Below are 23,677 nucleotides of genomic sequence, written 5' to 3'. Positions count from 1 at the left end.
GCAGGTACCTCATGCTTTTGTCTCCTGATTTCTGTTGCCTTGCACATGCCAAAAATATTTTCTGGCTAGGAAGGCTCATCTTCCCCTCACATGCCTGCCTTGCCAGGTTTTAAATTGGCCCATATTCAAACATTATCTTTAGATACCTGGCAAAGAGGTACATATATGCCAATTACATGTCCACAGCTGGGTAGGTGCCTTACTGTGCTAGGTTACTGAACATAATGAGTAAATTAAGAAAATAAACCCCACCATCTTACAAAAGTGATTTGTGCTAATGGCAGTTAAGATACAAAATAAAATACATTATTATGATGGTATGCAAGAATAAAAATTCTCTGTAGCTGCAGGAGCAGCAGAATTAATTACAAGACTCATCTCAAGATTACCTGCCCAGGGCACACAATGTTTATGCGAATCCATGCTCTGGTTTGCTCTTACATCTGCTTCCACAAATTTCTTTTAAAGTTTACTGATGAGTATTTCAATTTTTCATCCCAACGAGTATGCTCCTGGCTTTGGTTGAGTTCTTTTCTAGCACTGTCCAGCCAGCTTGGTGTGACTTTGAGAGTTACAAAGAAAATTACATTTTCTTTCTTTCTACATACTTTCTTTCTACACAGCTATGCAAATGGAATTTAATTAATAAATATAAAGCCTGATTATATGATTGTAGAGGTTAATAACTGTCCATTTTTTTGTAATTGATTTTTTTCAAGGACATGACGATGAGAAACAAATATATTTTTACTCACTTAATCATCCTTTTTTTTTTAAAAAAAAAAAAAAACAAAAAAAACCTCTTTTTTTTACATTACAATAATACACTAATTAAAAGTTGGTCTGCTCAGCCCACTAATTACTTAAGTATGTGTTAGTCCTGAAGTGACTTGAAGATTGAGTAGAGAAGCAATCATTTGCTATTATTGTGGCTTCCTTGCATTTCCCTCAAGGTAAGCGTTAGAAACATAGAACCATAGGATGGTTTGGTTTGGAAAGGACCTTAAAGCCCACCCATTCCCAATGCCATGCCATGGGCAGGGCTGCCCCAGGCCCAATCCAACCTGGCTTTGAGTGCCTCCAGGGATGGGGCACCACAGCTCCTCTGTGCAGCTGTGCCAGGGCCTCTCTGCCCTCTGAGTGAAGAACTGCCTCCAAACATCTAACCTAAATCTCCTCTTCTAGTCTAAAACCATTCCTCCTAGTCCTGTCACTCTCTACCTGTGTAAAAACTCATTTTCCCTCCTGCTTATAAACTTTAAGTAGGCTGTAATGAGGTCTCCCCTGAGCATTCTCCAGGCTGAACAAGCCCAAAGCCCAGCTCCTTCAGCCTTTCTTCATATGAGAGGAGTTTCAGACCTCCGGTCACCATCATAATAAGTAACAACAGTTAAAAAAGACTCAGTCTTTTTTTCTGCATTTTTTTTTCCTTATTGCAATGTTTCCTTTGGATAACATTTTTTGAATTTTTTCAAGAGCAGATTTCTTACCCATTTTCATACATTTTTAAAAAAATGCATTGTACCATGCTGGAACAACAGTTTTGAATGGAATATGCCTTATGGGTAGTTATTTTATAAGGACTCATTAATTTAGGAGAAATATTACAGCCAATGATAGGAGTTGGATATTAAGGGTGTGGCAGAAAGGGAAGCCAGTTTTATTAAGCTTATAAGGTAAGAAACTGTATTACAGATCAGTAAGTGCTATTTGCAGGCACCTTCTTTCCCACCTGTTCTTTTCTACCCAGTTGTTGAGCATTAAAAAACTGGTCTCAGTTATCTCAATTAAGCTAGAAAATTAACTCTCTGATACTTCATTGTTCTCAAAACTCAAACAAATTTTAACATTCAGCAAGTCTGTGCTGGGCCTATTGGCTTGTTTGTACTGCATTACTGGGAAAAACAGATTCACACACTTTGATTTATCTTCCTTGTTCTTGGCACAAAGTTTAGCCTCCACTTCTCATTAAATATATATATATGTCTATATATATGATGGAGGCTATTTGCTACAGATTGTTCTTCCATGTTTATTTTTAGTGCACATATTTGGTGGATAAAATGCAAAAAAAAAAAAAAAAAAAAAAAAAAAAAAAGTTAATCAGTATTCTGAGGAGTTGAGCGTCATTAAGAATATTATGTCTAACATAACTGAGATTGCCACCAAGTACTGATTTCTCACCAGACTGTCTTTCAGAGAACTATGGAGAAAGTCAGACTGGTGTAAGCTCAGGTTGTTTCTCAATTAGTATCATTGATGGCAGCATACACAAGGATCCAAATCTGTGCTTCTGATCAGAGACTAACTTTGCCAGAGTGTGAGTGGGCAGGTGCTGCCACTTTAACCTGACCCAGATTGAAACCACCTGGATTCTAGCTGGAGTTGGAGCCAAATGTGGAAAGGAAGAAACATAAGCTAAAAAGAGAGCCCTTTCCAGCAAAACACTTTATGGAAGCTGCTCCTAAGGGCTTACCAGAATTGTGCAACTTAGGGTGAAGACTTGCTTCTGTACTTGAAAACAAGATCTTGATCCATCTCTGGGCAAAAAGGTAATGAATGAATAGGACAATCCTTCTTGTTTAACTGCCTGCCTCCTCCAGTCACACGTAAATCCTGCTTAAATAATCGCAGGTGTTCAATATAGCAGTATTGTAAAGAGAGCAGATGGCAGGTAGTTCTGACTGGGGATGTGGCTAGCTGTGCTGCGGTGAAGCTACCTACAACCCCTTAAGCTGCTATCTTCTCTGGCTGTCTGTTTTGCCTCCCAGCTAGAGATGATTGCCCTTCTTACAGAGCTGGCAAGATAATGTGTGAATATTTGGAGACTCTGATGGAAAGCCTCATATTTTACTCTAAATGCAACCCCCCTAAGCAAAAATCACGCATCATAATCAAGCAGTTGAGACATGTAAACGTTTTACTGCCACCTCTGAAAAAGAGACCATAAACCATCACAGAAGGTACTGAATGTTACTTTCTCATTTCTTCAGGTCTGAACCTGCCTGAGACTAGAGATCTGTGGCTGTGAAGGATTCAGCTGTCCAGAGCCATGAGTCTGTTATGTGTGAAGTAATTTGTCTTTTTTGGAGAAAGTTTAAATCCATGCACTTGGTAACTCTAATTTTTGTGTATGCGTTAAGCATAAATCCTTAATAATAAATTGGCAATCCTTAATAAGCAAGTTGGCATTGGTCTTCTCTAGAAGACCAATGTTCTTGTTGGCATAGGGCTGAGGTGAAGTCAGACACCTTTGCAACAAAGTTGTCAGGGAAGAAGGGCAAGGAACACTAGTATGGTCCCTTGCCATGCTACTTGCTGTAATTTCAGGTAGGTGAGACTCCAATGCTGTTCTTGTCCTACAAGGAATGACTGGTGGCTTATACTTAAATGCTCTTCCAGCATTATTGAAAGCAGTGCATGGTGGTGTGTAGTTCTTATGACAATGCATTAATCACAGGCGGTAACAAAATGCCTTTTGGACCAAGCATCATTCAAGGCCAGGTTAGAAGGGTCCCTGTACAGCCTGGCAACCCTGCCAATGTGAGGGAGTTGGAACTGGGTAGTCTTTAAGGTTCTTTCCAACCCAAGCTGTTCTGTGTTTCGCTGTGATCTTTGATATCTTTATATGATCAGAACAAACCGCCTACATAAGAGCAGGCACAGCACTATATTCCCTTTGTGTCTCAAGCCATTTTGATCCTCATGCCTCATCTAGTTCCATCTTCAGTGGACTATTTAGTTCATAAACTTGTTGCTATAACAAGCTTTTCTGACCTGAGGTCTTACTAGGCTCACAGTGCTTTAGGAAGTTCTTTCTGTTATCACTGTATAGCTGGATAAGTGCCCCGGCAGTGCCTGCATCCCTAGGTTAAACACATCCCAGCTCATGGCACAAGCTATTCCTATCTTTGTACTGGAAGAACATGTACGCTGTGATTGCAGCCTGTGACTCTTCACAGCCTGTCAGCTTTCCTATTGACACTTCTTCAGTTTGTGACATCCTCTCTCTTTTCTTTAGGCTTGCTTCCATAAGACTAAAATGCTTAGATTGCCTTGAGCCAGAAAGTGTATATTAAACCCTCTGATGCTATGCATTTGAGTCTGTGTCCACATTCAGTGTTCACTTTGTTACCAGTTCCTTTTTATCCATCTTTGGTTTACCTTCACACGTTCACACAATAATACAGAACTGAATAGGGAAAAGCAAGTCACATAAAATATTCATGAAAGATAAGACCCTTTCCCAGTTTGTCAGTTCTGTCTGAGATTCATCTCCTGGCTAATCTGTTGCAAAGTCTACTTATGTTCTGCTGGAGATTTAGTTTTTATCCTCGTACAATGCAAGTAATCCATCTATTTGTGTCTGAAAGCTTTATTTAATTTAGTCTCTTCCAAAGGAAGTTGATCCACTGTTGTTGTTTTTGTTTTTTTTCCCCCAAAAAATTTAGTTGCACATTTCTGCTAAAATATTCACTTGTTTCATCTTTGTGACTCATGCAAACTTCGACCTTGTTTATGGAATATATAAGGACATATGGTAGATATGAGTGATTCTTAACTTTTCTTTCTTTCCTTTTCCTTGTTGTAGATAATTTTCATTACCAGTATTATGGAAGAGGGGCCACTATCTGGCCAAAAAAGCTAAATAATCCCAGGGTTCTGCTACTGTTTCCTTCTGGTGAAGCAATAGGAGAGCAGGAAAAAAGGCCTGCAGCCTCCAGATATCATCTTCAATCTATAGATCTGCTGTAAATCAAGCACTCCATTTGACACCAAATGGAGAAAACAAGAAAAAGCTTAATGGTAATATATGATTCCTTCAAGTTATTTATTTTCTCAGTATCTGAGACATTGGTGATACCTGTGTCAATTTGAAGTCATTCACATCATAGCTCAGAACAGGTTTGTTCAAATAATATTAGACTTGGTCATCTACAGCACAAACACATTGTGCCCAAACGTAGTCACACCAGGGGGATAACATGAAATGTACTGTGCCATTAATCACAAGTGAGGGCAAAACAAAGCTGTGAGTAACCTAATTATAGCTGGACTGAAGGGGTAAGAAAACCGCCTTTCAATTTTTAAGCTGCATTATGTAGCAATGGAAGAGATGAAAAATATCGGGAAGTGGGTACAAGCTGTTTAGCTGCCACAGCTATGATGCATGCCCAGTTCTCACAGACTGGCACATGGGACTGCAAAGTGACTGATAACACATTGTCTGTATCCTCTTCTGTACAGAGCTGGAGCCTCCTGTTCAAACATGTTATCTTTCCCCGTCGTTTGCAAACCAAAGAGTTCAGCAAAGATGTTAAAATGGTGTTGAGTTGGTACTGTCATTACATGGCCAAGTGTCAGTATATGTCATCAGGGTGACAAATTTCTATGTGAAAAAACATGTTGGAGCAGCCCATATCCTGTTAGCTCTTCTGAGTAACATGATCTGTTTGTTGCTCATTGACAGATCTTGGCCTTTACACCTTTCAGGCTCATCTCACACATGGATATCTTGAATTTTTAATCAGTTTTGCAGTGCAGGGAAGTTCTCTTTTCTCCACGTTTCAGCAGTAAGAGAAGCTCTCTTTGAACAAGGCAGAGCAACACAAATGTCTGGAACAAATGTGTAGGGCCGCAGCATTCACCTGCTGTGCTGGACCTACACAGCAAGGATGCTGCAGGGGCGGCCTCTGCTCGCAGAGCCCGGCGCTGCCCCGTGTCAGAGCAGAGCAGCTCCGGCTGCTCCTCACGGGACCCATTACTGCCACAGCTGTGCCTTGAGCGATGTTTGTGTGTGCCTCGGAGAGAGAGGAGCTAAGGAAAGGAAACGCGGTGGATGTGGCTTGAACGAGGCACAGCCCGCCGATACCCCCGCAGGAGCGGCTCGGGGCCGGAGCTGCAGCCCGTGGGAAGCACAAGCAGAGCAGTTCGGGACAGGGCTTAGTGGGAGGGAGCCCCGTGGAGATGGGGCACAGAGAGGCCAGGGAGGAGCGGCAGAGACTGAACATTAATGGACTGATCGCTCCCTGGAGTCCCTTTTCCCCTGCACTGCACTGTTCAGGGAAAGTAGATGAAAGTGGGTAGGGAGGAAGGAGTTCTTCGTTTGCTTTTAGTTGTCACTGCTCCAGTCTGTTAGCAGTAGGCAGTAAATTACATTAGTCTCCCTATGCTGTTTTGCCAATGACAGCAAATAACCGGTGGTCTCCCCGTCCTTATCTCAACCATTGTGTTTTCTCCCTCTTCTTTTGAGGAAATGAGAGAGCAGTGCGGTGGAGCTCAGCTATCAGTATGAAATGCTCTTGGTTTTGCCCGTTAAAGAAAAATTCTGTATTTGTGTATCACCGAGAGTTGATAAGGAGAATTAGGAAAAGTAGTATTAACCAGAAGAGTTATTAAACTTACAGAGAGAAACTTGGGAAATACCTTTTAGAAGGTCATTTATTTTCCTTTTTTCATCTTCTCCACTGTATCTCTCACATTGTATGTCCTATTTCTTCCTGAGGAATTAAATAAATATATTTTTCTTAGAAAATTTAAGTATTCTGTGGTCACAGGAACTTTTAAGGCTAATAACAGTTACAGCAGAAAGGTAAAAACACATCAGATTACTCTGTGTTAATGGTAGGTTCACTTTTTAAATGTCCTTTGGAATTTATTTACTTTTGCAAGCCATTTAGATGAAGCATCAAAACTAATGTGAGTTATCTTTGTGCTTAGTGGACACAGCTTGTTTCTGCTTCCCTTAGATTTGTACAATGTATTTTGAATTTTCAGTCTTCTCACCTGAACACAGGAGAAAGGAAAACAATAATAGAGAATATCTCCAAAGCACTTTTATTTTGGTGAGTTTCACGTTTGTCCAGGCCATAACCCTACTCACTCAGGAGTCGGTTTGCAGTGGAAAATACAGAGCCAGCTGCAAGTGACAGTGAGATTTCTCGATGCTTGCAAGGTGATGTGCTGATCCTACAGCAGACACAAGCCGAGAACTGAAAGTGCAGGACTGATCACAGAGAATGTCAGGCTCAAGCATGATGAATCCTTCAAGCCCATCCACAGATTTTAGGTTAGGTTAGGTTTTTATTCTGATCAGGCTCTTTCAGAATGGTCAGTGGTTATAATTGGGCTTGTATCACTACAACAGCAAACACAGCCACAAGTGTTTTGAAATACTACACAGTCAAGAGATAACATTTTCTTCCTTTGCAAAAAACTTGGCTGTAACGTTGGTGTGGGAGCAGTGGCAGTCCTGGAGCTCCTGCAGCCGTACCTGGCTATAAGCTGTTTAAGGCTGTGAGTTGCTGGTAATGCCTTTTTAAAACAATCAGGCAGCTATCTGGAGTCATCTAAAAAAAGAGAGCTCCTCGTAAAACTTCCCTTTGAGAACAGAGAAAAACTTGAAAATATAGCTATAGCTTTTAAGTAGACAGAAGAGAGAAACTGGAAGAAGTTAGATGGGGCATATCGGAGGATTATTGTGACACTGTTAATCGGATATGTTTACCAGTTCAGTGTTGCAGAGAGTTGAGTGGTATTTCAAGCCCACCTGTGCTTTCCTCTCTAAAAGAGCTTTTCATAGGGGGGCTCAGTGCACTGCTTCTACAGCAGCAGCCACAGGAGAGGTACCACGTAGTGCATGAGGCAGATGAGGAGCATGTGTGGTCAGACACTTGCAGAGGGAAACACAGACGAGTTCACTCAGCAGTTACAGTAGGTAATGGCTGCTTCTCCCTGAGATCCTCTGCTCTTTGGGCAGCTTTTCTCTCTATTTTGGAGGAGGTGTGAGAGGAGGGGAGGGATGCTGCTGCTGAATGTTGAATGCAAAGCACTTGGCTGTGATAGGCTGAAGGGATGAGGGATACTCTGCCTATATATACTGGCAGCTGCATCCTCTGTGCTCTGTAGCTGTCACAGAGGAGTAAAGAGAGGCAGTGAGAGACAGAGGGGAACGAGAAGACCTCACCAGCTCCCTGTAAGTATTATTATTTGTCCTTCAAGCTTTATGGTTATTCAATTCAAGTAAGTATGTTTGGATTAGTGTCAGAATTTGTTACTTGGAGCTGAAGCTCAGTTAATAAACAGCCAGACTATGTTATGTTAGGAATAAGCTGGGATGTCCAGAAAAGTGCTCCCTGTTAATCTAAGTTTGCAGAATGTAGTGTGCACCTCTTTATTTATGTGTTCTTACATGCTTTATGTTATCTACAAAATTTCGTGTATATTTATGCAGAATCCTGTACAACCAAAAGTTTACAGCTTATTTTTCCAAGTGCACCAGTTCTAAATAACCGTGCAGACCATGAGAAATTCTCTGCCAAATAGTTTGCATAATAACATTTTCAAGATACATCCAGCACATGACTTACTAGGGTGAGGTTTTCCTCAGAAGTAATCCTTCCCTGTAATAAAAACTCAAAAGGGAAAATTAACAAGTGGCAGACTGTGCCAGTGAGAGCACTGAGTAAAAACAGCAACTTCTGATTGGGAAATGAAATTACTAAGTGAATGTGGGGCCTGTAACATATATACCTATCTCTGGCCTTATGCAAAGGCAGGACTACAGACCATACTCAGATCCTTTCTACTCTGAGTTAAGAATTATCCTGAAGTCCTTATTCAAGCAATACTCTTACTGCCAGTAGTAGAAATTTAGCTTAACAGAAGAAACAGCCAGAAAAACTTTCTACTTGTTGGGTTCAACAGCACAAAGTCCTCAAGGCTTCAGCAGTGTCAGTGTAGCATCCCAAGCCTTTCAGTTACACTGCATTCTGCAACAAACAGTTGGCAGAATAGAATGGGCTTGTCTCTTTTATTGGAAAGATGGACAGTTATTACTTTTTTGAGCTAATGCAGCCACCAGTTTAAGGTGCTATTGGTGTCTGTGCATTCCTCCTTTCCTCATTTAACATTAGGGGCTGCTAAAACATTTTGTTGATACTAGCTTTTTTTTTACTTGCTTTGATCAACTGGAGAACAGGTGTTCATAAAATTATATTGGATGTACATCCACCTGCATTTACTCTTTTCCTTTTCGTTTTCCTTGCTTTCCCCCCTGCCCAACCCCACTTTTATTTTTCTCTTCTTTCTTTTCTCCCATTTCTTTTCTTCAATTTGTTTCCCATTTAATAATTTCTTAGGAGTACTTAAAGATCATTTACGTTTAGTTAAAAACAAATTCTGAAATTACAAATAATGCTTTGTTAACAGAAATCATTAATAATCAAAATAATCTATGTAATATTGTGTCTACAAGTGTATGTAGTGCTCTTGTGTGTATAGTGTTCATTTGTATGGTTCAGTTTCAGATAAAGTAGAAAATGTTTTGTGAATGAACATCGTATTGAATATATCTGAAGGTGAAAACCTGTTTGTGGTAACTTTGGTGACATAGAATATTACCAAGTCTAATTTCAGAGTACCAAGGTAGGAGTACTTAAACAAAGCAGAAAAGGCTATGTCATCTTAAGATCATGTAGTATACACTTGTGCTGTGACATATCCCAGCAAAACTAGAGAACAAAGGGCTTACATATGAATAAAAATAAAGATAAATTTGTGTAATTTAAGTTAATGTGGTAGTTCTTGATTTTGAAGTAATAGGAAAACTCAGTCTATCTTCTGCAGTGAAGTAGGACTTGATCCAAAGAGGTACAGTGGTGACAGCAGCTGTGTATTCTTGCTGGTTAGAAAAGCACTCAGACATATGTTTGATAAAATTGTATTTTATCAGCCAGAACAAGGCTTTTAGTGAATTTTAACACAGTGGCCTTCCAAACTAGTAAGGGTTGATGGTTAGGCTAGGTGCCTCCTGGAAAGCTGTGCTCACTTCACTTGAAGTTGATTTGGGCAATGTTGAAAGTGCTGAAATTAATCATGGGAGGTGTGGGACGGAGCTTTTGTTAGTCTACATGCCCTTGGGAAAAATAGACCCTACTGAACAGTTCAGAGAGATTCAGTTTCTGTGAAGCTTCTGTTTCATTTTGGAAACTCAACCTGCATTATTTTGCAGTTGAAGTCCCTTCAATTTATGTAAATTTTTCCAAGCACACACAGATTTTAATGCTCAGCCCATTGGAAAATATGGGTTCTCAAATGGTTCATACCCTAAGGGCTGAGTTGTCTAAAGTATTTTGCTTCTTAGAAGATCATATTCTGTATTTCTGGAACATCCTGCACACAGGGAAGTTCTCTGGGCATTGTGTTGTTGCATTATATGTGTTGCATGTGAGAGGTAGGAGGAAGAAATGTTCTGTACTGGTAGAGAGATAAAGTAATTTCTGTCTTTACAGTGCTAACCAGTCAGCATTACAGTTGCCAGATATTCAGTCTACTGGATGTGGCCTCTGTAGCAAGTAGTACTACTAGGCAGATGGAACAAGATCTATTAGAGGAGAATAAAAATAGGGATGAGAGTGTAAGTGGTCTTGTCACTCATAGAAGTACAGATGTAAAATAGGGAGTAAAAAGGAAAATTTTAGATGACCTCTGTATTCCTGCAAGTACTGTGCGTTCACAGTTCCCCTATCATGTGAGATAGATAAGAGATGTATTGCAGTGGGTAAGGGATTTTCAGACCAGGTCTTTCAGGGAGGGGGAAAAAAATAGCAAGGATAGGTAAGGTAAGTGTAGGTAGATGTTCATTTTCAGTGTCTCAATACTGGGGGAAGAAGAGTTAATGCTTTGCTTTAAGTTGAAACAGATCAATGTATTTCAATGGATTGATCTGAATTGAAAGTTGATTAGAAGTTAACTAGATACTAATATATACAAGTATATATCAACTTATATATTGTGTTGCAATTAACTCATGACTGATTTGGGATGGATGCTTCATTTTCCCTTTTTTGTGTGTGTGTGCACACCTAATCTTCTGAGATCAATTACTATCCCATGCAAAGCAGTGAGTTTCCCTCGTAATTTAATTCTTTTTCCAGAAGTTTGAGAATGCTGTTGTAACAGTGTGTTTATAAGAGCAGCAGTGCAGCCACGACAATGTTAGGATGAGCCACTGGACCTTCCATTCTCAGGAATAACGATAGTTAGCAAAGAACAAATAAAAGCTCAGTGATTATCTAAAGCTTGTATTTGGTGCAAACAGCTGACAAACGTCATTCCAGTGGTGATAGGCCCAAGACACAAAATACGTACGTGATGTTCAGATCCAAACTTTATTTGCTTAAGCTGATATCCAGAAAGAGCTTTGTCCAATCTGCTATTAATAAAAAGTGGCAATGAATTGCATCAGTGAACTATATAGGTATAAGATGATGCAAATAACTTATAATACAAAGAGATCTCAGATCAAAAAAAGCTGGGCAGTAGAAAAACAGTCACAAGCTGTATAATGTAGTGTCTACGGTGTATTAATGTGGTAAATTACATTTATTTTTATCTGTTTGTGAGCTGTTCTAAGCTTATGCATGATGCTATTTAATCTATGCAATTTGATTTGTATTTCGGGAAAAGATAAAGTGATGCACAGACAGTTCTGTCTTAAATGGTCTATCTTTGAGTAATATCAAGTAAAGCTAGAGAGCTAATGAAAGGATAGTGATGCTTGTATCCGCTCTGACATTCCACTAGAATTCATTGGACACAGACGCTTACATGATGGTTAATAAGAATAATGTAGAGATGATAAAGTAGCATTGAAAAGGGCTATTTCTATATCTGCGGTGCAGATCCCCACTTTCCTAAGTGGTTGGTGACCTCTAGCAGCACCCTTCTTTCCTAAGTAGAAGTAGCAGCTGCGTCACAGCAGTCCCTCTATTTGTGGCAGCGGAGGTGTTTAGAGGATGATGTTCATCAATGATGTCTTTCTTTTGTGATGGGACAGTGCTGAGTCAAATGTAGTAAAGCCCTGTAGGGCCTCTTTCCTCAGTTATGATGCCTTCAGTTATAAGTGCTCAGCAGAAATAACCAATACCTAAAGAAATTGCCTCTTAATTACATAATATTTGCATTTTGCTTAATGTAATTATTTCCTTACAGAGTGAAGGTCTTGAAGGTATGTGAACTAAGCATAGTAATTATTTATAGCAGCAGTGAGTATCCTTGTTTCTCTTGCCAGTTTTCTTTCTGGATCCTGAAGAACAACATTACTCACTCCATGTGAGTTCATAAAGTTGCTTAGGAGTTTTTTTTAGTCAGTGTTGTATTCACTGAGCTTCCAAAATGCACAGCCACATAAAGCACAAAAGCTGGGTGGGCTGGGATGACAGGAGCAGGCACCCTAGCAATACAAGCTTGTCTGCACAGCTTCAGCTCAGTCATCTCAGCCATACAACACCTTGAGTATACTCGCCCAGTTTCTTCCTGGCTCAGAGCATACGTTTCCTGATGTCTTGGAAACAGGGATTGCCCCAGACAGAGCTTCTTTGCATCCTTCTGCAAAATGCAACACAGATAACTCTAAGTGAATTTGTACTGAAACCTCAATAAGAAATAAGGTTTTATTGTAAGCACATGTGTGTATTTACAGTGACAGAGTAAGGCTGGTGAACGTTGAAGCAAGACAGGAGGCAAGAAGTAGATAGAATGACAGGGCAGCCAATATAACTGCAGTTACTATAGCTTGGTGTTATGGATTATAATAGAGATGTGTTGCATGCTATTTCCTTTGGTCTCTCATTCAAAAGGCAAGAGGGAGCTGATTACAACGTGAGCAATGCCACATTCTTGTATTGGCCAGCTGCAGTAGGGGTTACATTTGTGATTTCTGAGTCTTCATCGGTGTGCCTCTGCCTGTGTTAATCTAATGTACTTCATAATGTAGACATCAAAGCTTTAGTAGCCTTGTTTACTCCTAAGCAATGTCCAGCAAGACTGGAGTGGAGCAGAATGCAATGTTGTATGGATATTGACACAATATGCAGAAATAAAAGAACATGTGGTCTAGGTTTTTCCAAAGGACTGTGAGAGTGATCTTATAAATCACCTGAATAAGAGGTCTGCATTGTGGACAGAAACAACTACACTATATATCTTGCTAGTAAGAGAGAAGCAGGAATATATTTATTGATATATTTTAAATATAATGTAGTGATTTAACAGCAACTTATCAAGATTTGAGGTAGCTTGATAATTTACTGTGAAGAGGTTAAGGTTAAACACACACATGGAAGAGACCCTCTTATTGAGTGGACACCTTTGCTTTCTAAACTCCTTGAACCATGAAGGTAATGAGCCCAAGTGCAGCAGAATCCACTGTTATTCCCAGACTTTGTGAGCAGTTTATGTCTAAGGGATTATATGTGCACAATCAAAGAAATAGAAAAGCTAATGAAGCTTGAAATAAAGTATTAATCACTTAGTGAGGATCTGTGTCAACAAGGCATTTTGACATCAAGGTGTAAAGGATCTCTGCAGCAAGTGTAACCTCCAGAGTCATCCCAGCTGAGCGGAGATCCTCTCACGCAGCCTGATGCCATGCAGGTGAGCAAGGTCAGGCCAAAGCAGGAAGTTGGAAGAAAGAAAGAAGTGTGGGGGGAAGCCCAGCATCACAGTCTGAAACCAGTGATATTTTTTTTTCAAATGGGACTTTCCTTTCTTTTTAGGTTTTTGTTTTGTTTTATTTTTCTGCTAAGTCCTAGACTGTGATATCCATGGATGCTGCAGAGTTCCGCAAGAGAGGGAAGGAGATGGTGGACTACGTTGCAGATTACCTGGAGAAGATAGAAAAAAGACAGGTCTTCCCAGATGTGGAACCAGGATATCTGAGGACTCTCATTCCAGACTGTGCACCGCAGGATCCTGAGAGCTTTGAGGATGTCTTTAAGGACATTGAGAAGATCATTATGCCAGGGGTAAGGAAAATAGATCTGTAGTGCAATATTCAATGCTGCATCTGGGATTTCAAAAACAAACGTGTGGATGAAAGTTGTGCAGATAAACTTTACAAGCAGAAGTACCCACATTGCTTAGCTTTTAAAAGGGAGGAATCTGCTATGTATCTGTAGTTAAACATGATCCAACACTTTACTAACACTTTCTGCTCTTTCTAGAAATAATAAAATGATTATTTTGCTTCATGTGAGACTTGCTTTTGGAGATAATCCCCTTTTCTATCTTGAATGGGTTAAGGCAGATCTTTCTACCATTCCATTTTATGTGCTACTTTTGCTGTTTGCAAAGCACAGTGAATATTTTCTAAAATGGAATTTTTATTAGTCTACTGTACATAAAATGTTCCTTCAAACTGATCTTTAAATATTGAAGTTCTCTTCTGAGATTTCTTTTTATTACAGATCTGACTAGAAAGGATTCTCTCCAGTACTTGTCATATTGACATATTCTCCTAAATGCTGACTTCTTCTAGTACACTTTAAGGCAGATGGTCATTGCCTAAATATTAGTCTTTGGATAGATTACTATTGAACAGACAATGTAAATCAAAGCATCTGGCATTTGTTCAGCTCTAAATCTTTCTTGTTTCTCCAGTCATGCTATACTTTTTTTATTTTAAATATATATATATTTGTCTTCTAATGACTTGAAACAGCTTGAAAAGGACTGGATGATTAATAGATGTTAATTAAAAAATATCCTTTGGATACTTTCAATAGTATTTTTACATTACTTTTCTGTGTGTAGATAGGTGATGCAATTGTTATATGACTAAACATGGAATCACTGCTCTGTAGATGCTTTTAGTCAGTGTACTTTAATATCAGTTCCTTTTCATTGACCAGTGTAAATATTTGATGCATTTTTTTATCGTTTCCCTTGGTGCCAACCTGCTGTCTCGCTGACTAAAACTCCACTGAATTCAATGAAAATTGCTCCACTCTTCACAAAGGTCTGTGGATAAAGTCTTAAATCCAAAAGAATTAAATTAGTGTAAATTCAATAAGAGAATTATGGCCAATGCATGCAAATACTTTGTTTCTTATAGCTGTTGTTTAAATATGAAATGTATTATGTATTACAATACACTGCAGTTCATTTTAAAGACAGTTTATACCAAATGCTCATACTATCTGATGATAATAAAATGCTAGATATGAAAATACATTTAGTTTTGAAAGCCTTTTCTTTTCTACTGGAGGAAAATGTTAACCATTTGTTTTTCTTGAAGTAGAACAGAGAACACTTTGCTAATCGGAATACTTCAGAATGCTCAGTGAAATAATAACAAATTAAAAAAATAAGAGATGAATCATTTGAGACTAGAATGTGAGACACTGAATTCCAGTTATTTCATTTTGTCATGTTTCCTCTTACCTAACATGGTTTTGCAAATAAATAGCAAATAACTATTGACTTAGTGAAAGTGCATTTTGAACAAAAAAAGTTTTATCCAGAACTTTCATCTGGTATGAAATGTTAGTATTTGTGACACAATGAGCGTGAGTATATAAATCCTAGTTCTAGTAGTAACTCTGATTGTGCCTGTGTTGTTTAAATTAAATACTGAAATCTCATGAAAACTGTGTCACAGGATAGCTTAGGATGGATAGCATCTCTAAAGATCATGTAGTCCACCTCTATGCCAAAAGCAGTCAGTCAGAATGTGGCAAATTGAGTGTTGAACATCTCCAAAGATTGTCTTTGCTACCTCTCTTTCCTGTTCCAAAGTTTGGTCATCCTTACAGTAAAAGAAGTTCTTACATTTAAGTTGAATTTCCTGTATTTCAATTTGTTGACATCTTGTCTTGAAACTGGATACCTCTGAAAAGAATGTGGCATCTTTATATGTGCTCCAGTGAGGCATTTATACACCTTCATAAGATCCCTCACCTGGGCTTTTACAAGCTGAACAATCTTAGCTTCTCAGCTTCTTGTTATATGAGTGATACTCTAATCCATTAATTGACTTCCTGGCCCTTCATTGGACTCACTTCAGAGTGTCCATGTATTTCTTGTATTGAAGAAGTCCAGAGTTGGATACAGACTGCTGATGTGGCCTCACCAGTGCTGAATAAAGGGGAAGGATCACCTCTCTTGACCTGCTGGTAACAGTTTTCCTGATGTAGCCAGGATGCTGTTAGCCTTTATTTGCCAAAAGAGCACATTAATAAGCCATGTTCCAATGTATTTTTCCCATTACCCCTAAATTCAGTCCTGCAGAGTTGCTTTCCAGATAGTTGATCCCTGGCTTATGCTAGTTCAGGGTGGAACTGAGGGAACAGCCAGACTTTGATTTCTGCAGCAGGAAGCCAAGTGGAAGGAATCTGGGTACAAAAATATCAGACTTCTGTCTCAGACTTACTTTGTTCTTTGGAAATATCTGCCCTCTTTTTTTGGAGCTAAAAACGCTCAAGTTTATCTGTGACTGCACGTAGTGCCAAGACAATACTTTGCTGCAAACTGGATTCCTTAACCTGTGAGCTTTCTGCTGAAGCACCTATTGCTACTATGTGGTGAAGGAAGACTCTTGTTCAGTCTAAGCAAACCACAGAAAAAAAGACATCCTTAGATGAGATCTGTGGAAAAAAAATGTCTTTGAAAAACACGAGTATGATAATTATTGAACCAAAGACACTTGTGTATCATAGTTTATCAGTACAGGGCTAAATAAACAAGCATCAGTGGTGTCACACCCTTTGCAATGTTTGACTAAGTGTGTCTGCTGGCAAAAGAGATGAATTTTAGAGCTGATTCACATGAAAGGGAGGCAGGAGAGGAAGAATCACAGCTGCACTTGCCCTGGGGCTTTTGGCTTTTTTTCTCTGTGAAAGTGGTGCAAATTGTATTTGCTGTGTTTCATCAAATGAATGGCTCCCAGCAAGTAGGCAGTTTAACCTGATTAACCCAAGATGAATGTCAAAAGTCTTGCAGATCACGAAGGATTATAGCTGGGTAGATGAACGGTAGCAGCCCTGGTTCATTATGAACGTCAGTGAAAGTCTGTGCATGTGGGTCCTATCAGAGACTTCTGTTTATTGGGTATTTTTAATCTGTTTTGTGTTTTGCTGTTAATAACCATATCCCAACCCAGGTGTTTTTTTTTTCTGATTTCTGAAAGAAAGTGTCTACCACTAGTGCTCTAAATCTTCATTGCAGCAAAGAAATATCACTACTGTATAGAGCAGAGACAGACAAATACATCTACAGTGGCTTGCCTTTGAATTTGTGATTTGAGTAGATCTGGACGTAGTGACTGTAAGAGTGAAATCTTGAACATACCATATGCATGGCTCTTTTAGGCAACGGAAAATGTAATGAGATGGTTTCATGTGAAGGGGCAGGGGCATCTGAAAGGTATGTATGGTATACTGCAGTATAGAAAGTGACGCCTGATTCATTATACACATCTAAGACAGTTTACATTAGCAAGGTGTATGTTCCCAAGGGACAGCTGCTTGTTGGCATGAAGAAGGTTAGGCAAGGAAAAAAAAAAAAGGGTGTTTGCAGCCTGCGGAACAGTGGGAATGCATGCAGAACAAATCAGTAAGAAAGACACTGAGATCAGGCAAGAGATTGTGTGTGTTCCTCCTATTCTTCACTTGCAACAGAAGAACTCCAATATTAAATAACAAAACAAAAAAAAACCTAACAGTTTAAGGCAAGGCTAGCTTCAGTAACTCAGCAGCCTCCAGATTTCTTGCTGAGGAAAAGCACTTGTAAGCAAAAATTCAGCAGAACACTTATAATTCACCTAATTCTCTAAAAGCATTTTTTTTCTTAAATTTACCTATTATCTTGAATAAGATAAGCACTTTGTACCTTATTACTTCCACTGAGCATTACAGTGTGGCAGTGCATTTCGTGTTTTCAAATTTTATTAGATTGGAGTTGTGGAGCCCTATTGAGTGTCTTATAAAGTCTTTAAAATTGCTTAGGTACTGCAGAAAATGCTTCTAAATGCGGTTGCTGCAAAATAGTCACCAGGTTTTGTGCAGTTATTGTGTTTTTATTAGTATGCACAACTTAAATTGTATATAAATCATGATCTGTTACTGAGAGATGATAGTGTAATTTTCTGGAGAAAGCACTGGGTATTGGAATGGATTCTTTCATTTTGGGGGAGGGGCTATTTGGTCAGATTTGGTGCATGAATTTGAGCAAACGGATGCAAGGCATGGGTGAGAGAGGTCTGTGCATTTAAAGACACATTTGCTAAATCAGTTGCATGACAGAGATCAAATAGAGAACTGTGGAGGAGTCTCTGAAAACAGAGGATCAAGAACCATACCCTGCACAGGAACTCATGCTGCCACTGTGCGAACAGTTCTTCTAGGCTGACAAAAACAGAGCTCCGATTATGGGACTGTTAGGAGGCAGGGGCAAGAACTAAATTCAGCCAACGTTTTCTTTCTAATTTGAGTAAAAAGGAGGTTTTAATTTTTTTTAATTTTTTTTATTTTTATTTTTTTTTTAAGAGAAAAACAAGCTAAGCTTCTCTTAAAAACTGGATCCTATGTTACAGCCATGTAATGAAGAACTGTTGACTGGTCCTTACCTCCTGTCCTCTTCTGATTTTGTGACCACTTGTTTGTGCTTCTGCATTAGTTACAAATGACTGTTTTTCTCTTACTACAGGTGACTCACTGGCACAGTCCCTACTTTTTTGCCTACTTCCCTGCAGCCAGTTCCTTCCCAGCTCTTCTTGCAGACATGTTATGTGGTGGAATAGGATGTGTGGGCTTCTCTTGGGTAAGTTTATTGGGGTATATATAGCTATGAGGTAATGACACTTTCCCTTGCCAAGATTTAAAGTGTTTCAATGACAGTCTTCAGTGAAATTATTAATAGTAATGAAGTCACAGGACTATTTTTTATAACTACATTTCCTTGACTTATTAAGTGCTTTCACAGAGCACTGTTTCCTCTTGGAAGTTCTGTCCTAGAAAAATTACCATCATTTAGAATTAGTAGTAATAGTGCAAGCTTACTGGTTACTCACTGCATAGTATGACCATGCTTACTGCTTGGTTATGTTATTTCTTGTATTGTGGAAAATTATGTTAAAAAAACAACAACAACAACAACAAAAAAAACATTCATGCCAGATGGGCTCTTCTCAGTAAAGGTTGGTAATGGATGTGGAAGAAAAGAAGAGTTCTGAAGATACAAATCCTAGCTTTGACATTTGACAGTCACAGTTCTTCTATATGAGGTCCAATTTGACATTTTTAAATAATCAGGCACGCCATTTATGAACTGGTTGCTAGGTCCCTAATTTAGCTGGTAAAGGAAGCAAGTCTTTTCCTCTGTATTCTAAAGATAGCAGGAGAATGATGCACCAGGGCAAGGCTTTTGTTTCTCTTCATACCCTAGTGAGGTTATTTTCTGTTCTTTTTTTCATCACAGGCTGCAAGTCCAGCATGCACGGAGCTGGAAACTGTCATGCTGGATTGGCTAGGGAAGATGATTAACTTGCCTGAAGAGTTTTTAGCTGGAAAGGATGGGCAGGGTGGAGGAGTCATTCAGGTAAGAGAAGGAATACAGGTTAAGAAAAATACAAGATGAATTTCTGATCTTTATGATTTTGTGACACCACTGTACCAAAATATTAATAAAGGGTATTTTTGTTGTCAGTTGGGTGGATTCTTTTTAGGCTTTCAGAAAGACTGATGCATAGGGAGAATGTCCATGGGTGGGTAGGAACATTCATGGCAGTAATGGAAAACAAACAAACAACAAAAAAGCTCTGAAATACTATTCTCCATGAAAAATTGTTATCAACAACTTAAGAAAGCCATCAACAATATGCAGTAATGTTTAATGCCTAAAAATGACAATTAAAAAATCTTCTTAAGTAGAAATATATGTTAGGATTATAAATAAAAGGGTTTACAAAAGCTTATGTGAAGTTCACCTTGGACATCTTTGAGTATTTGTTTCAGCCTTCCTTTTTTTTTTTATTAGGGATCAAACAATGGATAAGAATATAGCAGAGAAACTACTTGAAGTAGAAATAACTCAGTACAGTAGAAAGTCTGTTAATCTTTTTCACAGAAATCGACATAATTTTAAGAAGTTTTCCTTACATTAAAAAAAATGGAAAGTTTAGAACTAGATAGTTAGAATAAAATGAAGCTGCTTAAAATTTGAACCAAAAATGTTTTGTCGTTAGATAGCACAGTTTTCAGTCTGCAGTTCCATATCCAACATAAAACTCCAAACTTTTGGAAAGTTGTGTCTTTAATGAAAGCCCACACTATCTGAACAGAACATCTGTATGATAATGAATATATTATCAGTGGGTGATCTTGCATGTGTAATAAAGCTATATAGATTGCTACCATGGCTTGCTCCTACACTGCATGATCTTTATTCAAATGCACAGAATTTGGTTGTGGTTATTCACCTAATTAAAATAGATTTCTGCCATGGGAAAGACAGAACTTTAAATATTTTTTCTTTGCTCATTTGATAATTTCTGAAGTCCAGTGATTGGAGATATAGGCATAGTCTGTTTTATGCTTTGTTTTATGCTAAGATTGGCTTCTAAAACATATCTGAACTACATGCTAAAAACGGCAGCTTCTTTCTTTGATCTCAGCTGCAACCACTTGAGGCATATTTCAGTAAATTCTGCCAGCGTCTTCCCAGGTAACTCCAAATTTAACCCAACTGCTATAATTCTCATAGGTGGACCTGCACCTACACCTGTGTATTTTTCAGAGTAACTTTACTCATTCTGCTTGCTTTGTTGGGACCTTTTCCATTACGGTTACTAGGCAGAGTGTTTGAGAAATCAAGCTTTTGTCGTGCATCTCTAGCATTTATTTGGTACCAGTAAAAGCAAGCAATTATGCCTGATAGTTATCGGCAGGAAAAATTGCCCTTCCAGGCTGACAGTGCTGGATTGCCTATAATTTTCATCAGACACAAGTCGTTTCAAGAATCGAAAGTATGTTCTGTGTTCTTGCTTACAATGAAGTCATTTATGCTGCAGATCTTGTCTTGCTCTTGAAACAGTAATGATACAAATAAGAGAGCATGAGGCAAAAGCAACGTGAGAGTGTGAAACTGCCAGTCATTCCCTTGGCAAATACCAAGTAATTGTTGCAGTATTGGGTAAAACTGAGCCTGTGAAAATTAGCTTTTAATTACATCTGAAAGCCTATGTCAATATGAAGCACTGTGTTATTGTGAGCAGGATGACACTTGAAAATGGCAAAAGATGAAAGAAAATTTCAGTTCAGAGCTCTGGTGGACATGAACATCAGCTCTTACTGATATTTCTTCTGCCTCTTGAGCCTGCTTGCCATGGCAACCTTTGTTTGCTTGCGGTAAAAGGAAAGGAATCATCATCCTTCACTTAATGCAGAATGCAGCGTTCAAGAGCAGAAAAAAACAGCTTTTAAAAATGAGAAAACTACTTTCTTCGTGAAGCTTGTCTGAGTACAGCACACATATCCTGCTGTTCATTCTAGACAAACTGCTGAAAAGTTTGAATTTTAAAGAGTTTAAACTCTGCAAAGAAGAAGTATTTTAAGAGTGAAATAAAATCAGACTCAGCCTATCTTTGTTTTGGTGAGAAACATCCTGATTTTCCCATCAGTAAACAGTAGTCTGAGAACCAGGGGATTTTTTACTCAAAGTCATTTAGGGCACGACTGTGGTGCCAAGTGAATAGATAAGCTCTACAGACCACATTTACAAACATTTTTTGTCCAAAAAGGGGACTAATGGAATTGAGGGAAAGGTGGGAAAAAGTCTGTTTCTGTTATGAGCCATCAAAATGTATTTCCAGGTTGCTTCTAGGCCATATTCCAGTTTTTCCAGCCAGTAGGCAAGATCCAGCTGCATAGATGGCCTCCTTCTGTCTAACTATGCTTCCATGAAATAAGATTTAGACAATCGCTGTTGTATTTGGTGTCTAGGCACCAGGTGGGTGAAAGATAGTCAGGATACCAGAACAGATCATGGCACTTCTCAGAAGATGGAGGCGTTTCCTGAGCCCGAGTGATTTGCCCTGATTAAGCCCTTAGAATAGTGGGAGCTTAGATTTCCAAATATCAAATTAGTGCCTTAACTTTTGGAATTTCCTACAGTCATTTTCCTGCATATACTTTTGCACACTTATTAAAAATACAAACTTATTATATGTCCTAGAAAGATGCTAAGAGTTTTACAAGGCCTTATCTTTGCCAAAAACGAAGAAAAAAAAAAAAGAAAGAAAAAGGATTTTTCCATATATACTTGAAAGATGTGTCCTCATAATCAAGTATTTTAATACTTTAATAATAAGTTATACTTCCTCCCAGATACTAAACACATGGATGCTAGAGGAAACTTTACAGTGAAGAACTGTGGTTTGGAAAGGTTGCTCCGAGTGACTCGTGGAATTAAGATAAAACCCACGGATAAGTTTTATGCTGCCCAACTTATTTCTGTAGACATATAACTCACCTGAAAGACTGTGTGAGCACCACAGTAAGTTGCAGCAGTTTGCACTTTATTTTCATCTGCTGGAAATGATGTTTTGGACAGTATAGTATGGCATGGGGATTCTAGCATATTACTTTTTGTAGTCAATGGACAAAATTTCTTTCACCCTTTGCCTTACAAAGAAGTGCTGCCTTACTTGAACCAGGAGTGATATATATCTTCTTACAACATTCTGCATAGGATGTATGCTTTCCTGTAATGTTCTGTGTATATTTTTCTGTAATATTTCTTTGAGATACTGTGAGGCTATGAGCAGCATCAGCAGCTAGGAGTGTTTCTTACTCATCTTTGTATTTTGCTACAGGCTCTGGGGTTTACATCCTCAAATCCCACACCCCTGGGAAGACAGATAAAACCTCTTAATCACGGCAATGCATTTAATAAATATTTAGAGACTGTACTTTTTCCTGCTCACTCTGTTCACTTTCAGCTGCTGTAAGGGCTTACTCACTGTTGATGTGTAAAAAGCAGCTCTGTCTCTTGATAATAGCTCAACTAACTTCAGTATTAGTTAGGAGGAAATCTAAGTTCACTGGGATCGTTCTCATGTATAAAATCTGTAGTATCAGGTCTATTACCAGGGAAGAATTAAGACTTCCTAAATACTTGATTACTTTATAATTAGTAAGTATGCACAGATCTTTAGTAGAGAGAGGATAGAATTTTGGTACAGAGCAAGAAACATCACTCCAAAATTATCTTGTTGACATTGGATTTTTCTGAGGTATAATCATTAATATAAGGAGGTGTATTCATTGCAGTATTACGTGCTTGGCAGAGGAAGACTTGCATAACAGTAGCTCAACTTTCAAAGTACCTAAAACCTTTGCATATGCACTTGCATATGCACACCCAAAATATGGACATTTATAAACATATGTTTACAGAAAGTTTCTTATAGTTTAAAAGAGCAGTTTGCAGCACATTTCATCTGCCTGATCCAGAGAAAAGCATACAGTGTAATTTGTGGAAACTTGTATTCTCCTCTGAAATTTACAGATCAGTTGATACAAAGAAATTCCCTGTCTTTATAGCCACAGATTACCTAATGCACAATTGAAATTCTCTTTTTTCTTTTTTCTTTTTTTTTTTTTTTTTCTTTTTTTTTTTTTTTTTTTTTTTTTAAAGTCAAAATGCAATTTAGGAGTATCCTTCTGTTTTTGATGACAGGAAATTATATAAATAATCCTTCAAAAAGCAGTCGTCTATATTAAGTCAGAACTTTTTTGTTTTTTAGTATTTTTTCTCTTGACTACAAGATAACTCTCCTGACTCAGGGTAAGTATTAAAAAAGCACTATAGCTTTTTTTTGACAGAAATGGGAGTTGTT

The 23,677-nt window shown here is 38.5% G+C and overlaps 1 protein-coding gene across 7 annotated transcripts in view; it reads left to right on the top strand.

Annotated features, from left to right (window-relative positions):
- Positions 1-23,677, top strand: part of DDC (dopa decarboxylase) — a 69,587-nt gene that overhangs the window by 6,801 nt on the left and 39,109 nt on the right. For 4 of the 7 annotated variants that reach the window (XM_042869110.1, XM_042869105.1, XM_042869112.1 and 1 more), the window contains exons 2-4: positions 13,590-13,808; positions 18,487-18,600; positions 19,258-19,377. In XM_042869110.1, the coding sequence (XP_042725044.1) occupies positions 13,608-13,808; positions 18,487-18,600; positions 19,258-19,377 (435 nt within the window). In that variant the 5' untranslated portion in view covers positions 13,590-13,607. Of the gene's footprint in view, positions 1-7,912; positions 7,976-13,559; positions 13,809-18,486; positions 18,601-19,257; positions 19,378-23,677 lie in introns of those variants that run through there. The other 3 variants (XM_042869109.1, XM_042869108.1, XM_042869107.1) reach the window with 3 other exon arrangements.

The sequence above is a fragment of the Lagopus leucura genome, unplaced genomic scaffold, assembly GCF_019238085.1.
Source record: "Lagopus leucura isolate 7727_CA_CO unplaced genomic scaffold, USGS_WTPT01 Super-Scaffold_100002, whole genome shotgun sequence".
Lineage (NCBI taxonomy): Eukaryota > Metazoa > Chordata > Aves > Galliformes > Phasianidae > Lagopus > Lagopus leucura.
This window is presented reverse-complemented; position numbering and strand designations above follow the sequence as displayed.